This window comes from Diabrotica undecimpunctata, chromosome 4 (genome assembly GCF_040954645.1).
Source record: "Diabrotica undecimpunctata isolate CICGRU chromosome 4, icDiaUnde3, whole genome shotgun sequence".
NCBI classification, from domain to species: domain Eukaryota; kingdom Metazoa; phylum Arthropoda; class Insecta; order Coleoptera; family Chrysomelidae; genus Diabrotica; species Diabrotica undecimpunctata.
The window spans coordinates 78,517,120-78,541,154 of NC_092806.1; the positions used below are offsets into that span (position 1 = coordinate 78,517,120).

Consider the following 24,035-nt stretch of genomic DNA (forward strand, 5'->3'; position numbering starts at 1 on the left):
ATCTGGTTTAATTTTAAATCAAAGAAGAACACGGTTAACAACAAGTAAAGTGGAAAAACTTATGTATTTAAATGTGAATTTAGACTTCGCTATTTAATAATAATGTGTAATCTAAATGTAAGTACTATTCACTATTTGTATTGTTTAATTTATTTTTCAAGTTATAATAAATATATTCTTCTTTAGTTTCTTTCACTTTAATACATATACACATAAACGATAATAGCCAATATGTTTGTTTATGTACTTGCTTATTTGAAACTAATGTTAAACAATCAACTAGTTGAATAATTTAACTAGTTTTTCACTTAGTTACTTGTTTACGACAAACGGTTCAGTTTTGTTAACGATAAAAACGTCAACGACACACGTCTAAAATACATAGCATAGCATTCAACCTGTCTAGTATGCAGTTTACCATTGAAGAGGATTGACGAATGACGATTTTGCGAAAATTATCTTGTTTTATTGGAAATTAGGTTACAATTTCGTCAAATAAAAATGCAAATCTGTAAATTTCTCATGGATTTATTTTTGTACCAGTATGTGTGTCAATTAGTGTTTCATTTTTATTATCATCATCCAGTTTTGAATGGCAATATAACCACGCCACTGATCGCCAATTTTTTTAATCAATGCAATGTTTTAATAAAATAATAGAGGGGAGATCAAGGGGAAATATGATTGTTATCTTTGCCTACTCGCTGAAAATATGATTTTATATCTGTGTTAGATATCCTGTTAACTTCTACGATACCGACCATAAACTTTTACCTACACCGTATATATAGATATATATATATATATATATATATATATATATATATATATATATATATATATATATATTTATATATATATATATATCGAGAAAAGGAGTACTACCGTCAATATATATATATATATATATATATATATATATATATATATATACGACCGACCAACCGACGGTCGTACTTATATATATATATATATATATATATATATATATGTATTCTTGGAAAGGGCTTTAGTGACTAGGTGAGTATTAATATATATAGATATTTTGGGTCTTGTAGTCAAAACTGGCCTTTAAGTAAAACTCTTTAAGGTTTGCTAAGCTTTCGAGATTATTCAACTCTTTTTCATATATATATTTAGGGATTCTACAGTATTCACTGCCTTCCCTCGCTCAACCGTTTCCATCTCTCTCTGTTGTTCCATTCTCCATCGTTCAGTCCTCTCTTACTCATGGCGTCGTCTACTTCGTTCCTCCAGGATTTTCGGGGTCGTCCTCTTTTCCTCCTTCCTATGGGGCTCCATTCGGTTATTTTCTTTATCCATCTGCTGTCGCTAGTTCCTCTTACATGCCCATACCACTTTAGTCTTTTTTGTTCTATATATGTTAGTATGTCTGTTTCTATTGATGTTCTTTGCTATATTTCGTCATTACTTCTCCTATCCATTCTTGTTACTCTGCAGCATCTTCGCAGGCATTCCATCTCTGTTGCTACTATCTTACTGCTGATTTTCTTGTTTATGATCCAATTTTCAGCCCCATATGTCATAATACTTCGCACTAATGTTTTATAAATCTGCGTTTTTGTCTTCATATTTAGGTGTCTATCCCACCATACTGAGTTAAGTTGTCGGATTGCTGTTCTTGTTTGTCCTAATCTTTTTCTCTCTTTTTCAAAACATACTAAAAATTAAAACAAAAAACTACATTAGAACAATGAAGTTGATGTATCTTTAACAGGCCTTGTCAGGATTGTATTATAAAATTAGCAAAATTACTTAACATTTGACATTATTAATTTGATTTTCTTTTTCTTTCTGTCAAAACTTATTTTATTATTATGGTTTCCATGTCTCTTCTGTTTTTTATATTTATTTTAGGTTATGTAACAATAAAACACTGAAAACTTTGTTTTCAAAACTTCCACAAAATTTATTTTAAATTCATATCACTACAGCTGTTTCGGCTGATTGCCTTTCTCAAGTGATCTATTTTTGGCATGCGTTTACACTTTATAGTCTCTAATGAAATAGGTTGAGGAGGGGTGAACTGTTAGTCTGAGGGAGAAATGTCTCAAGTCAAATACCCTAACATAAACAGCTATGATATCTCGCTTCTTGTATTGGTATTTTCTGTCGTCTTTCAGCCATCTGGTCTGGCCGTGATGTATGTCACTCAGAATTAAATTATAGATTAAATAATATAGAATTTGACATCCTATATTCTAACGTGAGAATTACTAATATAGATGATATAATAGATAAAAAATTCAATGCACAGTGTAAAAAACTAAATAATCTAATTTGCAATAGTAAAAAACCCAATATTCATTATACAAAAAGTTTTTTGAACCATAATTTTTTCAATTGATTTATAAATTTAACAGATACTTAATTTAGTAATAGCGAGATACAACTTTTAGAGAAAGGATTTAAACACAACTTGCCCCAACATAATAATCAGAAAACTTTAGAATATTTAGGTGTAGAATGTGAAGTAGCATTAAACAAATATAAAAACAATATCGAAAAAAGTATAATTACAAAATCTATTACAGATGTGTGTAGTGAAACCAAAAATTCCTGTTACAAAGAGAATAAAACAGCCATTTCAATTAAAAATAAATCAATAGAAAACAACATAGTGTTTACAAAAGGAGACAAAGGTAACACTACTATTGCTATAGATAAAATAGAATATAATAAGAAAACAATAGAATTTTTAAATAATCAAAATATTGAAACGTTACACAAAGATCCAACAGAAAAGTATCAAAAACAAATTAAGCTAGCGTTAGAAAATTCAAAATCAATAGTAAATCCAATAGAACATAAATACCTCAATAACATGAACCCACAGCCTCCTAAATTATACTCTTTCATTAAACTACACAAACCGGATCACCCAATAAGACCTGTAGTTTCTTTTTATACAGCTCCGTCATATAAACTTTCAAAAAAACTGTTAGAGATTATTTTAGAACACACTAAATTTTCACCTAAATTTACCATAAAAAATACAATAGAACTAGTTAATAAAATACAACATTTTCAGTTACCTAACAACTCCAGATTAATTTCATTTGACGTAAAAAATCTTTTTCCCAGTATCCCTCCTACAGAAACTTTTATTCTAGTAAAAAAACTTTTAGACCAAAATAGTACAAATCCAATCATTACATCTGAAATTTTACATCTTCTTGAAGTTTGCATAAACCAGGACTACTTTGAATTTAATAATGAAATATATACAAATAACAGTGCAGGACTTATAATGGGCAATCCTCTAAGCCCATTGCTATCATATATTTTTATGGATCATCTAGAGACAAAGAAACAAATCTCATATTCAAACAGTTTTTATATTGGTGGAGATACGTAGACGACGTACTGGTATGTTTCACAGGAACTAACAGGTAACTCGACAAATTTTTATCGTATATTAATTCACTTCATAGTCATATTGAATTTACAATAGAAACAGAACAAAATCAATCCATAAATTTTTTAGATTTAAACATTATCAGACTTAAAAACAAACATGACTTCTCCATATTTCATAAACCTACCCATACTGACACGACTATTCACAATTCATCATCCCATCCCACAAAACATAAACTGGCCTATCATAGTATGTTACATAGATTAACAGAAATTCACAAATAACACTTACACAGTGGTGTGTACAAACTTACATGTGGCGACTGCCCAAAAACTTACATCGGTCAAACTGGTAGAAATTTTAATAAACGAACAGCAGAACATAAAAGGGCTTTCAATAATAGAAAAACAGATTCTACATACGCACTTCACCTTCTAGATCATAATCATTCTTTTAATGACGAATTTAAAATTCTTCACATTCAAAATAAAGCCTTAAGCTATCTTTGTTAGAATCTATGGAAACAAATTAAAAAACACAGATATAATTCTGAATGACCAACTTGAGACAAACAGTTCTCCTCTCCTCAACTTATTTCATTAGAGACTATAAAGTGTAAACGCATGCCAAAAATATATCACTTGAGAAAGGCAATCAGCCGAAACAGCTGTAGTGATAAGAATTTAAAATAAATTTTGTGGAAGTTTTGAAAACAAAGTTTTCAGTGTTTTATTGTTATATAAAATGAATTTCCATCAAGTAACGGTCGAATCCATCAATTATTTTAGGTTAGTTTGACAGAGGAAGTGTCTATGTTTATGAAAACCTTCATTGCAAATTTTGATATAATATGTAAACATGTTTCGTTTGCACTTATTAAACAAGCAACAGAGTTTATGTTACTAAGTAATTAAGAAGGAAAATAACCAAACAAATATAAAATAAATTTTATCTCATTTGAACTTGGAATAATCATTTTAATCTGTGTAACTTTTAAAGAATTTTTATATCGTTTTTCTTCTCTTACTGTGTACCAAGATTTTCAATGTCTTCTCTTTTGTTTAAGGTGTTTTGTGTAGTTTTAATTAAACACTTTTCTAGAAACAGTCTTTTGTTATAATTTCTTTCCCTTTTTTTCCTAACTATGATCAAGCAGAATTATTCGATTACATCAAAATCGAATTTCTTAATACATGGTGTTCACAAATGATACACCATTTCTTTAAACTTCAAGCGATAGTAAGTCAATAGTTTTAAATTAGACACCTATATTTTCTAATTTTAATGAAAAAAGATATCAGTTGTCTTTCAAATAGTAATAAAGTTCCCCTTACCTAAATTTAATACTTTTGAAGAAAATTTTAGTTAAATGCCTAAGAGATTGTTTTATTCTAGAAGCCCATGTATGAATATGTCGTAAGTGTCACTATTTGTGGTTATTGGCACTTTTGCAACGTGATAGAAACGGTTCATTTAGAATTAAAAAATGAAGAATGCGTAAATTTACTTTTAATACATGGAGAATGTGACATGAGTACTACAGAATGTACTTTATTATCTAGAAGATATCCAGATCGACCACGAACTACCCGTAACACATTGAAGAGATTACTTAAAAATTTAACACACTTTGGTTGTTTTTTAACAAAAAGTTAACAAGAATGCAAAATGCATACTTTAAAAATAGGAAAATACAATTTTCGGGGAGGCAACAGTTAAAAAGTTATTCTTTTATTAATTGTTTATAAACAAAAAATTGACATTTTTTTGCAAAATAATTTTGCAATATTCAAAATTGTTTCTCTTATTTTTTTTAAATAATATTGATAGAATAAATCTTCTTCCATAATCTGCCCGTGGAATTACTGTAACTTCAATATTTTCTGACTTATACTGTTTACTGTGTGTAAAAAAAAATTAATTGGGGATAAATAAAATACAATAAAAAAACAAATATAATAATTATTGTTAAAAAATTTGACCGATCGCTTTGAAATTTTGTTCATATTTTAAACCCTACAAGTTAATTTTTTAAAAAAGTTCTTATTTATAAAAAACCGAAATTTTTTACTTACTTTGCAACTTTTTAAGCAGTAAATAAAATTTTTTTAAATTTTAAAAACGCCCTTTTGAAGGTTTTTATATGACTTTTAAGTTTTTTAAGTTTCTTACTCCCAAATTCATTTTAAATGCTTTACTTTTTAATGAAAGACAAAAAAAGCAATAATTTAAAAAAGTTTTGTTATCTTAATTAAATGCTGTAAATTTTGGCGTATGTTCTATAATGAACTGTTTCGTCTGTCTTTGTCCTTGTGAATTTCTTCACCATTGCTGCGCTTTATGTGCTACCCACTTTCTTGTAGCCGTTCTTGTTACTGTCTTTGCAACGCCGCACTAGGGTTTCGGTCCAATGAATGGCAATAATGAGCCTTGTTTGACCGTTGCATCTGCTTTTTCATTGCCCTTATGACCCTCGTGCCGTGGTACCCAGGCTACTGTAACTTTGCTACGGTCTCCTAGTTTATTTAGAGTATCCACACAATTCCATACTAGCCGAGAATTTACCTTTACTGAATTGAGTGGCTTAAGCGCTGCCCGGCTATTTGTGAAGACGGCAAGCAAGCAAGCAATTTGATTAAACCCAGCCTATGAGACATGTTCACCCCTAAGAATTACGTTCGGGTGTAACAATTCACTGAATTCACCACTGAACTGTTCCGCGTTGCAATAAATAAAGTAAAGATAGCCGTGATGATCGCCAACATCCGGAACGGATAGGCACTTTAAGAAGAAGAGTAACAATTCATTGGAGCGAGGTGTGTTAACTCGTGTAAATACAGGAGTCACCCCACCGCGCTCCAATGCCCTAGACCATCCCTTTCCCCCCTATAGCACTCTGATGCGCGATAGGGGCACAACTATCAGCCAAATGCTCTTCATGTGGAGGTCCTGGGTAATCGAACCCCAACATGGTTTCCTAACCGATTGCAAAAACTCAGGACAGCGCATTGTCGCTATGATCCTGTTATCATAATGTGGCTTATCCGCGAACTAAAATTGCTTACTTTTGCCTCAAGTCTCCGCTCTGAGCCTAGGCTCAGTTCGGCGACTTGGTGCTCAAGGGGTTGGGCCCTACGTGCCCGGGTTTTATGGGTTTTTTTGTTAATTTTTTTTGGTGGCTTGCGCCGGTTTTTGTTAGTATTTTTTAATTTTTTTGGTGGCCGAAGTCGGTTTTTTGTGTTTTTTGTGATTTTTTTTTTGTAGGTGGCCCTGAAACAAAAAATCAGAGTTAGTGTAAAGTCCATACTATAACATTGAAAATATATATATATATATATATATATATATATATATATATATATATATATATATATATATATATATATATAAACAATATAACAATATAGACTTTATCGTCTATAGGCAACTGGGCCCACTCTGTGCTTTGCGATAGTCCTTGGGTGTTTTGAGCTACGAACTGTCTTCTGTGTGCGTTGTTGTTATTTTGAAGTGTTTTCTTCCTAGTGTTTATTATTTTCTCTAGTGTTTTATTTTTTCTCTCTGGTATTACTTTCTCTCTAGTACTTTTTATTTTATTCTATTATTTGTTGTTTTGGTCTTTTGTGCTTCCATCTATGGAAAGCGTCATACCTCATCATCTCTCTTAGTATGTGATTGGGGTGATTTTCTATATCTGCAAACTTTGTCCTAGCTCTTTCTTTCATCGTGTCTGTCACTCTGATTTGTTGCAATTCTCTGAAGAGGAATCTTTCTGCAACGTATCTTGGTACGTTGACTGCTTCTCTAAGGCTGTTGTTGTGTGCCGCTTGTATTTTCTTTTTTGATGTGTTACATACATGTCCCCAGGCGAGGGATGCATATGTCAGTATGGGCAGTATTATGCTATTTATTAGTCTTATCTTTGTTTTTATTCTGAGTTTACTTTTCCTCCCTGTTAGTCCTCTTACAGAAGCTCTTGCCATGTTTGCCTTTTGTACTGTGGCTTCTACGTGTTTGTTAAATGTTAATCCTTTATCCATAATTACTCCGAGGTATTTTGCTTCGCTTTTCCACTCGATGGGATTGTCTTGCAGAGTTACCTGTTCTTCTGGTTGCTGATGCCTCTTTTTGAAAAGTACAGCCTGTGTCTTGTCTGAGTTTATTGCTATTTTCCATTTTAAACTCCATTCTTCTATGTCGTCTAGTGCTGTTTGTAGGTTATTTACCGCAATGTCTATGTTTCTGTGTTTGGCCGCAATCGCTGTGTCGTCGGCATAGAGGCTTAGTAGTGTACCTGGTGTTCTAGGTATGTCTGCTGTGTATATTGAGTACAGTAGGGGTGACAGTACCGCTCCCTGTGGCACTCCAGCCTCCGGGTTCCCGAGTTCGGACAGGACTTGTCCTATCCGGACTCTGAAACGTCGGTTGCTCAAGTACGACGAGATCAGTCTTGTCATTGCTCCACTGTACCCGTATCCTCTCATTTTGTATATTAGTCCTTTATGCCAGACTCTGTCGAATGCTTTGCTTACGTCTAGGAAGGCTGCTCCTGTGTATTGTTTATCGTTGAATCCAGCTGCTATGTACTCTGTTAGTCTGAGCACTTGTAGCTCACTGGAGTGTTCTGATCTGAAGCCGAATTGGGCTTCAGGTATTATATCTAATCTGTCTGTTTCCGCTTGTAGTCTGCTGAGTATAATTCTCTCTACAATCTTGCTGATTGCAGGTAGTAAGCTTATTGGCCTGTAATTTTGCGGGAATGTGCTGTCTTTTCCGGGCTTTGGTAACATTATGACATGGGCCTCTTTCCATCTGTTCGGGAATTTCTTAAATCTTAGCATAGCGTTTATGATATTAGTTAGGTATACTATAGCTCTCGCTGGTAAGTATTTTAGTGCCCTATTTGTGATTTGGTCGGGTCCGGGTGCTTTTTTCGGCGAGCTATTTTTAATCAGTTCGTTTATCTCCTCTGGTGTTGTAGGAGGGATAATTTCGTTTGGATTATCAGGTCTTTCTCTTTGTCTTTCGACTTCTTCTATGAAGTCGATGTCTTCGTCTGGGTGGTAATTTAATGTACACTCTCTCTCGAGAGTACTCCTCATTACCTCTGCTTTTTCCTCTATGGTGTATACGATTCCATTTTCCCCGTGTAGTGGGGGGATTGGTTTTCTGTCGGTTCTCAAAATCCTCTGGAGTCTCCAGAGGTTTTGCATGTGTGGTCCTTGTTCTTCCATATCTCTTATGTGATTTTCCTAGCTTTCACTACGGTGTTGTTGTAGTGCTGTTTTGACCTCTCTGTTTAGTCTGTTTGATCTGTTTTTGTCTGCCTGATTCCTTGTCCTTCTTGCTGTCTGCTTTGCTCTGTTCTTTTCCCTTATCAAGTCTTTTATTGCTTGTGGTATATCCTTAAATCTTCCAGAATGCATTTCTACTTCCTCTTCTGTAGTGCTGTTTCTGAGCGCTTGTTGGATGATGTTTTCCAACTCTAGGGCTTTAACTTCTATTTCTCGTGGGGTTTCTATCACTGGAACTATATTTATTCCAGTGCTCACGAGTCTCTTAAAATTTGTCCATTTTGTTTTCTTTTTAATTCTTCTGATTGTGCTTTCTTCCTCCCACGTTCCTAGTTCTAATAGGATGGGATTGTAGTCGGTTGTGCCTTCGTTTAACGTTTGTAGTTCTGTTTGTAGTCCTAGATTTTTTGCTACTACTATATCTATGTGTGTGGGAAGTCCGTTTCCTGGATAGTGAGTAGGGTCTGTTGGGCCCATTGCCATAATGTCGTCATTATTTTCGATGTATGTGTTTAATAGTCTTCCATTTCGGTTCGTAGCTCTGTCGTTCCAATTAGGGGATCTTGCGTTTAGGTCTCCTATTATTATTGAGGGTTCATTATTTAAGAACGTGTTCAGGTCGTCGTCGATCAGTAGATCTTGTGGTCTCACGTAGGCGGAGGTAATGTTGACTTCTCCTTGCCTCATTTGTATTCTTACTGTTGTTGCTTGCATAGTGTTTAGTTGCACTGTTATTAATCTGATATGCTCTATGCCTTTTTTCACTAAGATTGCTGTGCCACCTGATCTTGCTGTGTTGTCGTTCCTATATATGTCGTATCCTGGGAATTTTATACTTATGTTGTTTGTAAGTTTCGTTTCTTGTATTGCAACGACATCCATTTCGTATCTGTTGACCAGTTCGTCCAGTATATTCTGGTTGGTCCTTATGCCTCCTGGATTCCAGGAGCCTATCCTCAAGTATCCCCTATTTGCTTGCACTAGTTCAGTGCTAGCTTTATGTCTGCTATCGCCTCGTTGACTACTCTAGTTAGTAACTCTTTCACAGAGTTAACTAGGCCGTCTTGATGTTGCCTTGAGATAAGGATGGTGTTTTCCTTTTCTTGTGCTTTTGCTGTCTGGGCGTATGAGGGGCCGCCGGGAGTGATTTGTGGCCTTCTTTGTGCCGTTGCATTTTGTCTTTGTTGGGGCTGCTGTTGACGTCCCCATGTAGGGCATCTTGGGCATCCCCTGAAATTGGCTGGGTGTTGTCCTTGGCAATTTGCACATTTTGCCTTTTGGTCTTTGGGCAATTGGCAGCTTTTACTGGAGTGTTCCTCTCCGCATTTTACGCAGCGAGGTGCTTTAAAGCACGCTCTCTGCGCGTGATGGTAACCCTGGCAGTTGAAGCACTGTGTGGGCCCTGTTGCTTTTCGTAAGTCCTCTATTTTTATTTTCATATGCATCAGGTTAGTGATGCTTTTTAGCTTTTCGGTGTCCTCCCTCTCCACCGTCATGACAAACATTGGTAAATGTCTCCTGTCGCTCTTTCTTGAAGTCATGTTCTTAATCGACACGACTTCTATTTCATATTCATCTCTAATGGCCTCGAACATCTCAGTCGTGTTCGTAGTTGGAGGTAACCCTCTCAAAACCATGCTTGGTTTAATATCCTCTTCCAGTGGGAATGCAATCCATTGTATTGGATTGTCTTCATTGAATTTCTCAATGATTTTTACCATTTTGCGGTAGTCTTCGGGGTTCTTGGCTTGGATGAGTGTTTCCCTGCCACTTCTCGACAGCTTGTTCGCTGTGATAACTTGCTGTTTCTGTGCAATACTTAGTATTGCACCCGTGTATCTCACACTCTGTAATTTGATTACAGGTGCTTCTTCGATGTCCATCTGTGACGGAGACGGAGGACGCCGATCGGCTTTTGCTTCACCTTCCTGATGTTGTTTCGGAGGGGTGAGGGGTGGGAAATCTTCTTTTCTTCCTTTTGTTGTTTTTTCCACTTTTTGCGTATTTTTTGGGATTGTTCCCGTAGCTTCGGCTTGTGTATTTTTTGGAATGGCTCCTGTGGACTTTTGTTTCTTTTTTCCTCGGGTTTTCGGGTTTTTCTCTGGTTTCGCCTGATTTTTCAGGTTATCTTCGTTTTTGTTTTTCTGCGCCTGGTTTTCCAGGTTTTCCTCGGGATTTGTCGAGTTCAGTTGATTGAACTTTTTGTCCATATGCTCGATGATGGACTTTTGTGAGGCTACCATTGTGTCTTGGAGCTCTTCTATCTTTTTTCGTAAAGATGCTATTTCTGCATCTTTCTCCTTTAGTAAAATCCTGAGTGCTTGTAGTTCAGACTTTTCGTCCTCACTACTTCTTTGTCTGGTCCTTTTTTGTGTCAGCCTTTTAGGTGTATCTTCGTCAGTAGTTACTGATTCTACTTCGCGGTTTCCCTCCGCTCTGTCTTTTGTCCTCTTCTTCTTGTTTTTGGGACGTTTGAATTCCCCTTCGTTGTCTGGCTTCTCCTCGTCTATCGGTAGCTCCTTGAAAACCTCGTAGTTAGCGCTGTCGTCGTCCATGGGGGGTAGTGCGTCGTAGATGTTACAGTGGAGTTTCCTCTAACTGTAACCATATGGGGTGGGACTGGGGGCTGTTTTTCTGTCAGGCGGGGATCGAGAGCGATCCATTTTGGGGGACGGATGTCTTAACGTGAAAGAGGGCTTTTTTGTCATCCGTCTGGCCCGTTGCCAGCACGGTTTCTGGGTGCCACCCAGTGACCTCTTACGCGGTAGTTCACGCTTTAGGCAGAACTAAAGCGGGGATCCTCTTGATTTTCTCACTTCTCTGACCCTGGGGCTGTGTCTGCCAGATATAGAGTTCTAAACAACTATATCCTTAGATAGACTTATCGAAAAATGTATCCTTTGCTCTGTCCCTGCTATACCGCCTACTATACCCCCAGATGTTTTTGAGCCATCAATTTACCAGGTGGCTTCTACTTGTATAGATAGATAGATAGATAGCACCAGTGGTTTTAGGCGTTGTAATACTGTCTTTTTTGTGAAGGTGGTGATTTGTGATTTTTGAGCATTGACTGTTAGTCTCTCTTGTTTACACCAGTTATCAACTATATTTAGGGCTTCTTTTAGTTACAACCTGGGCGAGTTAGCCCTTGAGACGATTGCAATATCGCCAGCTTATCCTAGACAGAAAAGTCTTTTTGTGGACAGATTTTTGAGAAGATCATCTACCAAGGTTGCCCAAAGTAGAGGTGACAGAACTTCTCCTTGTGGACAGCCTACACCTGCTCTTTCTTAGATAGTTGCTTTAGCGAGAGTTGATATTACTATCCCATTCTCCAGGGATGCCCTTATCCGTCTGCATATTACCACAAGTGTGCTTCGTCTACTCATGGCTTTAACCAAAGAGTTGGTTTTAACATTATTAAATTCCCCTTCAATATCTAAAATAGCGGCCATTGCTATATCTTTGTCATCTATTGAGTTTGATATAAGCCTATTTAGATTATCCAACGCTGAGTCCGTAGATTTGCCAGATTGGTATGCATATTGGCGATTGCTTGGAGGATTATCTTTTAGAACTTCATCTCTTATGTATCTATCCAGAAGTCTTTCCAGCGTTTTTAATAGAAAAGACGATAAGATTATTGGTCTATGGGACTTTGGTGTTAGATCTGATACTTTACCTACCTTGGGCAAGTATATGACTAACTTTTTGCCATATTTCCGGTACGATCCCTGGCTTTGTGGATTTTGCATATGTGTGATATCATGAACTCTAATCGCATATCCAAAAGTATTGGATATATTTATCTCTCCCTGGAGACTTATGTAGCTAAAATTTATTGACATCCCATCTAATTCTGGTTGGTCTTGTGATTGATGTGGCTATTTCTCAATCTATAGAACTTGGCCTAGTCGGACTTTGGTCTATGTTGGTTCGCCTATCTGCATCATTTAGAATTGTTGAGGCCGGAAAGTGCGTGTTTATGAGTTCTCTCTAAGACTATCTTCTTAAGTCCCCGTAAATTTGTCATAAGCTTTCTTTAGGAAAATGACTTCTTTAATGGTAGAACCATCGGATGCGAGGACTTTATGGATTTGAGAGCAGGTATATCTGTAATCTCCTTGAAAATTTCTCTCCATGAATTTTTTTTTGGCCTTCGAATTTCTTTATTGTAAAGCGGTCGCTTATACCTGTATGCATCCCAGTCTTCGTTAAATAGGGTTCGGATTTCTGCCCTTAGCTTTTTTAAACCCTTATTCCTCCAGACTATTACTGCCTATATTTTTCCTTGTTTATTCCGGACAGTTTTCCGCCATATTAGCTGTGCTCACCATTTCTGCTGCCGAATTTATAGCATCTACGCCTTTAAACAAGTTCGCGCTTTCCCGAGATTTCTGGAGGGATTCTCTGCATCCTATCCAGTTTGTATCTGTAGGATTTATGTATTTAATTTCCGATGGAAATAAATTGAGGTCAAATTGTATATGTTTATGATTCCATCATGAGGATTCATAAGACACATACCAATTTGTTATATTATCGCTTACTTTGCTTGTGCAGAATGTTAAATCTATTACTTTGGTTTATTTCCTATATTGGATATAATTAAACCTTCAGGTAGGATAAAATTCAAAATAGACTCACCCCTTGCGTTAATGTTGTATGGTGTGCGTTGGCATCACATCCTAGAATTAGCTGTAATCCTTTACCTAGGCAATATGCAACTATATCGCTCATAATGCTTGGTGGACCTAGACCCTCATCACCACCAGTTTCTTCTCTCCTACATCGGCGGAAACCTTGTTTGGTTTATAAGCCAGCAATCTTCTCGCCTATTCTTCAGGGCTCTTGCCGGAAGGCAATATCAATGACTTCTTGTTCCACACTTCTAACTAACGTTACTGATGCGGCTTTTGCGTGTTGAAGATTGGTCTACAGGAGCCTTATTTGTCTCTTCAGTAAGAAGAGTTGTCCGGTTCTGGTTTCCTGGGCTTTCCTTCTTCTGTGGTTACAAGGCACTTTTGGGCACCTGAACCTCCATGTGTGGGGAAGTTTTACCTGTTTCACTGTAGTGAGTTGCTCTAGTGTTCTCTACCTCTAGTGTTTATGTCTTCCCTTATTTGTATCGAAAAGTTAACCTTTCCTCTCCGAAAAAGATGACAATTTGAATTCATGGAGCTCTTCTAGAGATTCAGAATCTATTAAGAAGGTCCATAAAATCCCTTTGTCTGAAGGTTTGCTTTCCCATACTCTCCATAGATGTGTCCTGAGCCCATGAATAATTTCTTATTCTTAGTCTATTAAGGATCCTTTTAACTCAAGACGTTCTACGTCTTCATCCTGTACGAATTCAGTGCATAAGTGTGGCTTGGGTATATCTTCCCCCTCCAAAGCCTTGATTTATATCGGGGTTGAAATCACCTCCTTTAGCCACCTCGCACTTGTGTGATTTGCACAGTTTAAGTTTTAGGAAATCCGGCCTGTAGCTACTTTTCACGAAGCGAACCTGAGGTACTGCTTCAGTAATTTCTTCATAAGATGGCTTTTTGGACTACTACAACCTTAACAGAAGCGGCAGCTTCGCCGAAAGTCACATTTTCACTTTTTGGCCTTTTCGCTTTTCGTTGGCTTTCGGGTGGTGTGCTTTCGCTTGACCTTGACTGTTTTGGACCTCCCGCCTTCTGAATTTATTTTTGTTTTTTTATGACCTGTAATGGCTTTGACAACAATTCTTGCTCTTGCAGCAGCCTTGGTAAAATCAACCTTGATTACAGCACTTTTGGCTTGTATATAATCTTGGTTTAGTTTCGCCAGTTTACTTATTTTGGCTTTAGAGATGCCAGATAGCTTGAGAGATGCCAGATAGCCTTCTTAATTTGTTTTTGCTATTTCACAGCTTGTAATGGCTTTGGCGACAACTCTTTTGCCTTACTGATTTTGTGGTTTCCTGTTTTTCAGCATGGGAGGTGTCTTTAGATCTTCCTGGCCTTCGGCTTTAGGAACCGTGGTTTTGGCTTTAAAGTTACCTGGCCTTTTGGCCTCGGAAACTCTTTGGTTCTGAGTTTTTTCGTTTTCATTTCGTTTAGCCATATTGGTCCCACGAGTAGCTATGGAAAGACAGTCCCCCTCTCGCAGAGCCTTTTTAATGCCTTTAAGCTATTTTTATTAGAATCTATGGAAATTAACACATTTAAAAATACAGACATAATTCTGAATGACCAACCTATTCAGTTTTCGCCTCCTCAACCTATTCAGTTCTTCTTCTTCTTCTTCTACCTCTTTATAAGGAATTCTGCTTGTTCATTGTCGGATTAATACTTCTATGGAAGGTTGTGACTCCATCTTTTGCGCGGCCGTCCGATACTTGTTTTACCGATTGGTGACCTTCGATCTCTCAGTGTATTGCCTGTAATTCTTCTCAGTACTCTCATCTATGCCGTTTCCAGTAGCCTTTGCGTTGTGACTGTGTCGGGTCTTGTTTCTGAGGCATATGTCATTATTGGTCTTACACTGGCTTTATAAATTCTTGACTTCATCTTAGTGTTAATGTGTCTGTTTCGCCATATAGTGTTATTAAGGGATCCTGTCACTCTATTTGCTTTTTGTAATTGATCTCTCACTTCTTTGTCCAGGTCTCCATAGCTGGACAGTGTATTTTTATAGGTTCTGTAAGTTGTCCATCTATTCTGACTTCCATTTTGTTGTTTTGGTAGATGTTTTCGATAATTTTTATAATATTTAGGGGAACTTCTCTATTGTACAGACCGTTACAGGATGGATTACATCTTTGAGTCTTACTCTGTCAAACGCTTTCTTTAGAATAATCAGACACAGGAATGCTGGTCTATTATACTCTAGTGATTTCTCAGTAATTTGCTTTATGTTTAGGTAAAGACTATAAAGTGTAAACACATACAAATAGATCACTTGAGATAGGCGCTTTCAGTGTTTTATTGTTATATAAGATGAATTTCCATCCAGTAACGGTCGAATCCATCACTTATTCAAGAAAAAGCTTATGAATACCAAATAGACCTATATAACATGTATAAAGGCTTTAAATAAGCTTTTGCTAGTATGAAAAGAAACAAGAAGATATATAAGAGGAAGATATTCGTAATCTAGGTATACCTAACAAATATATCAGCCTCATAAAAATGACTTTGCATGGTTCAAAAGCCGCAGTTAGAGTAAATGGAGAACTGACTCCCCTATTTGACATCAACGTGGGAGTAAGACAGGAAGACGCAGTATTAATCATGCTGTTCAACCTAGTTCGTGAGGTAGTCATCAGAAAAACCAATCTAACCGGCCATATAAATACCAAATCAGTACAAATTACTGCATATGCAGATGATGTAGCTCTTATTAGTAGGAGCAAGCAACGAATAATGGAAGTGTTTAAGGCAATTAATCCTGAGGCACGAAAAAGAGGGTTTGAGATAAGCGAAACAAAAATCAAGTAAATAACAGTCAAAATAACACCTGACAATGCAAATAATGGCAATAGACAAATATACCATCGAACGTATGGATGACTTTACATATCTGGGCACAGAAATCAATTAAAAGAATTTGGTAAGTAGCGAAATTAATGCAAATTAAGAATATGCTAATAAAAGATTGATGACGTCCAAATTATTAGACAAAAGAACCAAAATGACTATCTACTGAACATTAATTAGACCCCTAATAACCTATGGTTGTGAGGCCTGGGTTATGACAAAAAGATGAACTGCAACCCAAGACATTCGAGAGAAAGATACTGAGAAAAGTATACGGCCTTGTGCAAGAGGATGACGGCACATGGAGAATCAGGAGAAACATCGAGATTAATAAATTGAATGAAGGGCACGATATTCTTCATCTTCTTCAAGTGCCCTGTCCGTTGCGAACGTTGGCTATTAACATGGCAATTCTGATCTTGTTTGCGGCGCTTCTGAATAGTTCGACCGATGTGAGCCCGAACCACTTCCACCCAGAACGAGATAATTGGATGATGTGGAAGGCGATCTGAAAACTATAAATGTAAGACAATGGAGGAGAAGGGCACAAGTGAAGTCTGAATGGAAGTACATTGCCAGACAGGCAAAGACCAATCCAGAATTATGATATCAAAAGAAGAAGAAAAAGAAGATAGTTGGAGGAAGGTATCAATAGAATTTAGTGAAATCCCTAAATATTAGCCAACCTTTGCATTTAGTACTTCGAGATTTGGATTATTTTTTCAGAATAGCAAACCTTAACATTGATCGGTTTCTTTCTCCAGGTCTATTTTAAAGTTCTAGTTTTATTCCGTTGATAAGTTTGTACTATCTACGAGTGTATTTATGCTAATTCATGATGAGTTTACCTATACCTGAAGCTCACCATTACCTCATGTTCCCAACATTTCAGAAACATATAGAATACTAGCAAATGTCTGTTATCAGGGTGGATCATAATACGATAAAACTACGCTTATATTCAGAAGGTACTTAACTGAAAAATTATTTTTTAGCTCGCAGATGTCTTTCCTCCCGTTTTTACATCACGTCCATCAGCAAACTGTATTTTTTAAAACTGGAGTTAAGATCATTCCCAGGCAGTTGTATGAACAATACCGAATTAAGTATTGTACAGTTCAGTTCGAGTCAGATTTGGTGCACAACTTTCAGAAAGCAGTTAACAAAGAATTAGGATTAATAGAATCATTTAGTCAGTCCTTAAATAACTCCAATCTATTTACATATAGAACAAGTTTATCATATTTAGAAAAAGAAACTGATTTGCTGTACTTAACGATATATGAAACGATTAATATAAAAAACTGATGATTTATTTACCCTTGATTTTTTTAAAGGTATATTGGTTGTCCAAGCTCAAGTTTAAACATGTAATTTAAATTGAATAGTTTATGTGGCATTATATGCGAGAACTACTAGGACCATATGCTGTTCTTAAAATTTTAAATAAAGATTTTTGTTACAAAATACTTTTAATGGTATATTAGATAGTCTGTCACTTGGTATAGGAAGACAAATGTGCTTACTGTGTATTACCTATCCTCTCTGTATTTCAGTTCTCTAATTAGGGTTAAACTTGTAGTGAGCTATCGACAAATTGTGAACCGACTATCATATTGAAGAAGAAACAGGTTTTAAAGCCTACACACAAGAAGCAAGGAAGAAGAATTAATTTTTAAACTTAGAACGTCTAAAGCTTACTGCAGCTTTTGTTTTTTTACAACAATTTCTTCTAAAACACTTTTTGTTTCATTTTCTTTTCTAACATATTTTTCAATTTTGTTTTAAAGTTGCATTCTTTTATTAATTTTCGCACTTAAAATTTCACCAATATATTTAACAATTTTTTCACAATCGATTTCATTTTTTTTTTCGTGATTTACTCTATTTGTACCAATTAAAAAATCAAGTGTATTATTTAAATTGAAGGTTTTTCCAAGGTTTTCATTGGAGGATTCTATTTCCACATTACTCAAACTAGTATCACTATCTATAACAAAATTTTGTTGCTCACGATTTGGTTCATTTTTGTCACTAACAGATGGCTAGACATAAATTTTAGATTATTTTTAAACCAATTGGCTTTACTTTACTTAAATCGTCGAAAATAGGGTGTCCGAACTAGAATTTAAACTTTCTGTTAAGCTCGGATTATTTTTTGCCACTGGCCCGTTCATGTTGAGATTTTCAAATACAATGATAAATTAACTCAAGAGCTATATTTATATTATATTATTAGTTGTTATATGAAACTGGTGAAAAATTAATGACCCCAGACAGCCAGACCAAAAGGTGCAGATGCGATAAGTAAGATTTCATCAATTATTTCATTGTAAAAATTCATTACTGGACATTTAAGACACATCGGGCAGATGGCAATTTAAATTATTTTATACTAAGTACCCGTATACATTTGACTCATATACTTGGCAGGTGCGAATTTAAATAATGGTATTTAAGACGACCAGAAACTTATTTTAAAAGGTGAATTGTATAAGCTAATTTTTACAAATTAAATACTGGACATTTATTGCATAGCTGCAGATGGGAATTTAAATTATGTCCAAGTTTGCAAATTATTTTATGAAGATACCCGTATCAGTGTTCATCTGAGTTTTAAAAATAAATACATAAGATACTTGGCAGATGGCAATTTAACCCTACGTTAGGTGCGTGGGCTACAATGGTAGCCCAATTTATTTATGAATTTTAATTGGATGATTTATCTCAATTTAAGTAAAAAAATTTTAAAATTAATAGTTTTATATTGGAATTAGACGATAATATGAAAATAATATAAAATTGCATAATAACCTTGTTTTCTTATTAAAAAAAATATATAACAACATTAAATAATACAACAATCATTACATAGTAATCCTAGGATAAAACAAAAATATAAAGATTAATTTGAAGTTAAAAATTTTTAATGCAAAATAGCCTAAATTTGCTGCATGCACTCTACACAGATCTCCATCCAATGTTCTTTGCAGGCATATCTTTTACATTTTTCACATTGTTTTCGAGTTGATCTATCGCGTGTTCGATCACAAAATATACAACGTTTTACTGTATTACGACTTGTCTGAGGGGGTGGTGTTGCCACATCTGTAATGGCTAACAGAACACGGGAGCGCCGACGAAGTTCCGAAGGGACTTGGGGAATCTTAGATCTAAATTCAATTACACCACAATTAATTAAGTTATGAGCTCTGGTTCTGACATTAGGTGTTTCAATTCTCCATTTCGTTTTTTTGTTCTTTCCCACAAATCATTTATTTGTTCAATGTCATTCTCATCCCTGTGATGTCACTATACTCTTGTTCCGATACAGAATTGATCGCTGATTGATCGATGATTAATGAATGATCGCTTCCATTAATATTTTCTTCTTCAGGATTGTACGTTTCATCTTCACTATCCACTGCCTCACTATCTTCACTTTCGAGTTTGTCATACCATTGCATCCAAACAGATGGATCCGTGGATATTTCAACACGCCTCCTCTTTTCTTGGGACAACGTAATACTCAAATTTTCTGCAAAACATTGATTCGAATAGAAAATCAAAAATTATAAATTAAAATAAAAAATACATACAATTTAGTAGAGGACGTGTAGAGGTACTCCTTGAAAATTTTAAAACCAAAATTACTTTTCCTGTTTTTTGCAATGTTATTTTTCCTATTTTTCTGTAAAAAAAACAAATTTTATGGTAATAGAGAAATCACCTGAACATAAAAAATACTTACGCGATTAGGGACACGGGCTACAATTTTGTAGCCCAGGCGTAAAAATTCACTAATATCTTTGAAACGCACGTGCGTATCTAACAAACTCTTAGCAAGTACTGATTAATAATAATAATTATCGATGTCCAAAGCTGCGGTTTGTTAGAACAGTGCGCAGCGCACAGCATATACGTACAGCAGAATCTGTTCTACTCGACTCACGGCAGTTTTGGGTGAGTCGCTTTGTTAGATTAATTCGTATAAATATTCTGCCGCTCTGAAAATAAGTTTAGAAATTACTTTCACATTTATTCTCTTAAAGGTTGTACGTTTTAAAAAAAATGAATTCTGGTAAACTTAACGCAATAATTTTATTACTCCAAAAAGAGGAGGAAGAAGAAGAGTTGATAACGTTAAATTTAAATAAAAATGTAAACGAAATTTTTTCATGTCTTAATACAGAAGGTGCTTTTAAATTAATAGTTGAAGAAAGATTGTTTCAAAACGAGGAAAAATTTCAAGAATATTTTAAACTTTCCAGGGATTTGTACTAGATCCACTAGTCTTTCATCTTCCTCTGGAGAAAATTTAGTAGCCATTACTTAATTATGACAATACGAATAACTGTATAAAAATACAATTATAATTTCGGTATAGATGTGTACGCTGTGAGCTCAGCTGAACGTTTGCGTCCAAATCAAATCGTAGTTGATTCCAGCGCACACCATCGACGTACACGGCTATCAGTCTGCAGTGCGCGCAGCTCAGCAGAACCTAACAAACCATTCTTGTAGAGAACCATCTCTTTGATTTTGACGAACGTGCGCGGCGTTCGACTGACTGTGAGTGAGTTATGCGTCGCTCACTGTTCTAACCTTGGATCACTAACAAACCATAGCTTAACCACTTAACAGGCAGCTATACAAAGCAGCGACAATACAATCAAACATTGGCGCCAGCGGCAACAATTATTTAAAATGCGCCGGGCTCGGTGGCTGGGCTACGTATGTAGTCCCACGCGCCTAACGTACGGTTAAATGAAGGTCAATCGTATTTATAAGGATGTTATTAATGATACCAGTTTTCGAATTATATTTTAAAGGTGTTTATAAACTTACATTAATAATTACTGAATCTGCAGATTTATATAAAATTATTCGCCTCTTCAATATTTTTTATTTTAATTAGTTTGCAAGTTAAATACGCCTCCATTAATTATGGGTACATTCACCTCGTGTTCTGACCACATTACAATAAAAAAGAATATACCTACACTGAAAAACTGTTTATTACATTGTATTAAATATAGCTATTGTAAAATAATATAGATATTGTTGACTAAAGTAAAGTATTTAAACAAATTTAAATAAAAATTGTATTATCTATATAGCATTTTTCATATAAAAATGCTTGCACGTCATTCAAGATTTACGACGTCAGAACCCCACAGTGTTGCCAAAACATCAGAATAGATAGTAGGTAAGTGAGTAATTTTTATAATTTTAACTATTTGTCAAAGTATTACATTAACAGTAAATACACTTAGTTTTAAGACTACTGCAACACACTAAAATACATAAGAACACATTTTAATACAAAATTATATATTCTAAATTTTAAACTTACCTCTTTTAGGGCTTTAATAGTAAAAACGTTCCGCCATTGTTTCTTGTTCAAAATAATCTATCTTATATGAAAGCTTATCAGCTTTCTACAGACTATTTATTTGTTTTGTCATAGCACAATAACAATACACAACAATAATTAGTTTTTAGAGCTATTAATCTAAATTAAAAATGTGTTTATAAATACAATTTATTAATATATATTATATTATGATCAAATTGTATAAGAAATCAAAACAAACAAAATTCTTACTCTAAAAAAGCGGCAACACTTTATACACTTTTGATATACGCTGAACTGTCAATAAAATTTGAAGTATTCCCGTATCAGTTGCGTACAATTGTCTAATCTATTTAATTTTTTGTTTATTTTAATTAACTTGTCTCGACTACGAGGTCATTGACACGATGACAGTATAATACAATATAAGGTATATACAATTGACAATACAGAGTACTTATTTTTTACAAATTTAACCGTTACACATAATAATTAAACTTTAGAGTTTACTAAGCACTTGAATGTCTTTTAAATATTTAAACAGGTTTACAAATTTCTGAGTTTCACTTAACATTTCTTTATTATTATCTCCCAACTGGTGTTGTTTTCTTTTAGCAGAAAGAGGCGGACATTCTTTAAGAAAATGTCTGACTGTTAAGGGACTTCTGCAATGGCCGCATGCAGGTGGATCGGTAGATGCCATTAGAAAGCCATGTGTAAGACGAGTGTGTCCAAGTCTTAATCTTTTTAGAATAACCTTGTGTCTTCTGGGCATAGGTGGTAGCTCTAAGGAAGGTATAACTGGTTGTATATCGTGTAAGTGACTCGGAGTTGTATTCCAATTAGCTTGCCATTTGTCATATATACGCTTTTTAAACATTTTTTTAATATCATTATGCAACTGGATATTTAATATAGGTATATCCAAAGCAGAAGCTTCTTTTGCGGCTACATCCTCATTTCCTACAACTCCTACATGTGAAGGTACCCAGACAATAGTGACAATTACTCCATGATCCGTAAGTTTATTATATATGTCATGTATTAAATTTACCAGAGGATGATCTGAGAACATGTTTTTGATTACTTGTATTGATGATAAGGAGTCTGTGCAAATCGCTACATTGCGGTCAGTTGCTTCCAACATACGAAAAGCCTCGACGATACCGTATAGTTCTGCAGTGTATACACTACAAACGGCAGGAAGTTTGATTAGTTTTGTAGTGCTGAAAGGGGAAACAACAGCACTACCCACCCTCACAACTTTATGAAAGTGATTTCGATTAATCTAGGAACAATTGTTTAATTCTAGCTTTAGGAGTATCATGTTTATTGACAGAGCAAAGGGAGGTGTTGACATTCGGAAGTTGCTTATGCCTCGGAGGGTGTGTAGAGATATGAAAGGGTGAAGTTGCAGAAAGATCAAAGCAGTCGAGAATAGAATTTAGTATGCAAGAGAGCGGTTGTGCAGCTCTAGTGGTCTGAGAATGATGAATGAGATTATTTGGTTGTATAATTAGTTGATAGACTGGATTTTGTGGATTGGCTGATAAGCTAGCTGCATATGACAAAAGAAGATGTTGTCTCCTTAACCAGAGTGGTGGTTCGTTAGCTTCACAGTACATACTTTGAGCTGGGCTAGATCTGAAGGCACCTAAGCAGATCCTAAAACCCGTATTGTGTACGGAGTCAAGAGCTTTCAGATGTGACTTGGAGGCAGACATATAGACAAAACTACCATAGTCTATTTTGGAGCGAATAATGGATCTGTAAACTGTAAGCAATACCTCTTCGTCGGCTCGCCATTGAAAATGTGCTAAACTTTTTAGGATATTAATATTTTTTAAGCATTTGCCTTTCGTTTCCTGTATGTGTGTATTCCAAGTAAGTCTGGGGTCGCAGGTCAGTCCTAAGACTTTATGATGATCAATAACATCTAGTAATACTCCGTTGTATGTCAAAATTGGATTATATTTTGTCGTTTTTCTGCTAAATCTCATGATTTTAGTTTTTTGAGAAGAGAAGGAAAGCCCAATATGCCTCGACCACCTTTCTATATTATCAATGGCTGTTTGCATTAGTCGACAGGTTGTTTCTGTATTCTTTTCTCTGCAATAGAGGAATCTATCTTATCTAATCTATTTAATTAAAATTAATATTTTGTGGAATATTAGACTTCAGAGTTATTTCATAAAATTTACATTATTAATAATAACAAATGTTTTTGGTTATTTAATCAATATACACTCAGGTGCAAAAAAATCGATCCATTCCTTATTTATTATTTATTTGAAGTTGTATAATTTTAGAGACATTAAATTACGTATGTAAATTTAGGTGTACCCTCGTATACGAGAAATAAAATAATATTTTTAATATTGCTTTTTATATTTCTTAAAACAAATTGGTATTTCAGGTTTTTGTCAAAAAGGGTCTGAAGCAAGTAGATATTATTTATTGAATGTTGTTTTTATTTCAACAACCATACTAGTGTA

The 24,035-nt window shown here is 35.2% G+C and overlaps 1 protein-coding gene and 2 long non-coding RNA genes across 5 annotated transcripts in view; 2 read left to right on the forward strand and 1 right to left on the reverse strand.

Annotated features, from left to right (window-relative positions):
* The window catches only part of LOC140439716 (uncharacterized), a 241,028-nt gene extending 223,375 nt beyond the window's left edge, over positions 1-17,653 (forward strand). For all 3 annotated transcript variants that reach the window (XM_072529813.1, XM_072529814.1, XM_072529815.1), the window contains one exon: positions 17,180-17,653. In XM_072529813.1, the coding sequence (XP_072385914.1) occupies positions 17,180-17,492 (313 nt within the window). In that variant the 3' untranslated portion in view covers positions 17,493-17,653. The remainder of the gene's footprint in view (positions 1-17,179) is intronic.
* Positions 17,654-19,133: 1,480 nt separating this feature from the next.
* Positions 19,134-19,963, reverse strand: LOC140438289 (uncharacterized). The gene is made up of 3 exons (XR_011950482.1): positions 19,936-19,963; positions 19,784-19,875; positions 19,134-19,722 (listed from the first exon to the last, which is right to left on the reverse strand). It is a non-coding gene; the product is annotated as an uncharacterized lncRNA (long non-coding RNA).
* A 618-nt stretch (positions 19,964-20,581) lies between these two features.
* The window catches only part of LOC140439719 (uncharacterized), a 59,982-nt gene continuing 56,528 nt past the window's right edge, over positions 20,582-24,035 (forward strand). The window contains exon 1 of the long non-coding RNA XR_011950688.1: positions 20,582-20,756. This is a non-coding gene — a long non-coding RNA (uncharacterized lncRNA). The remainder of the gene's footprint in view (positions 20,757-24,035) is intronic.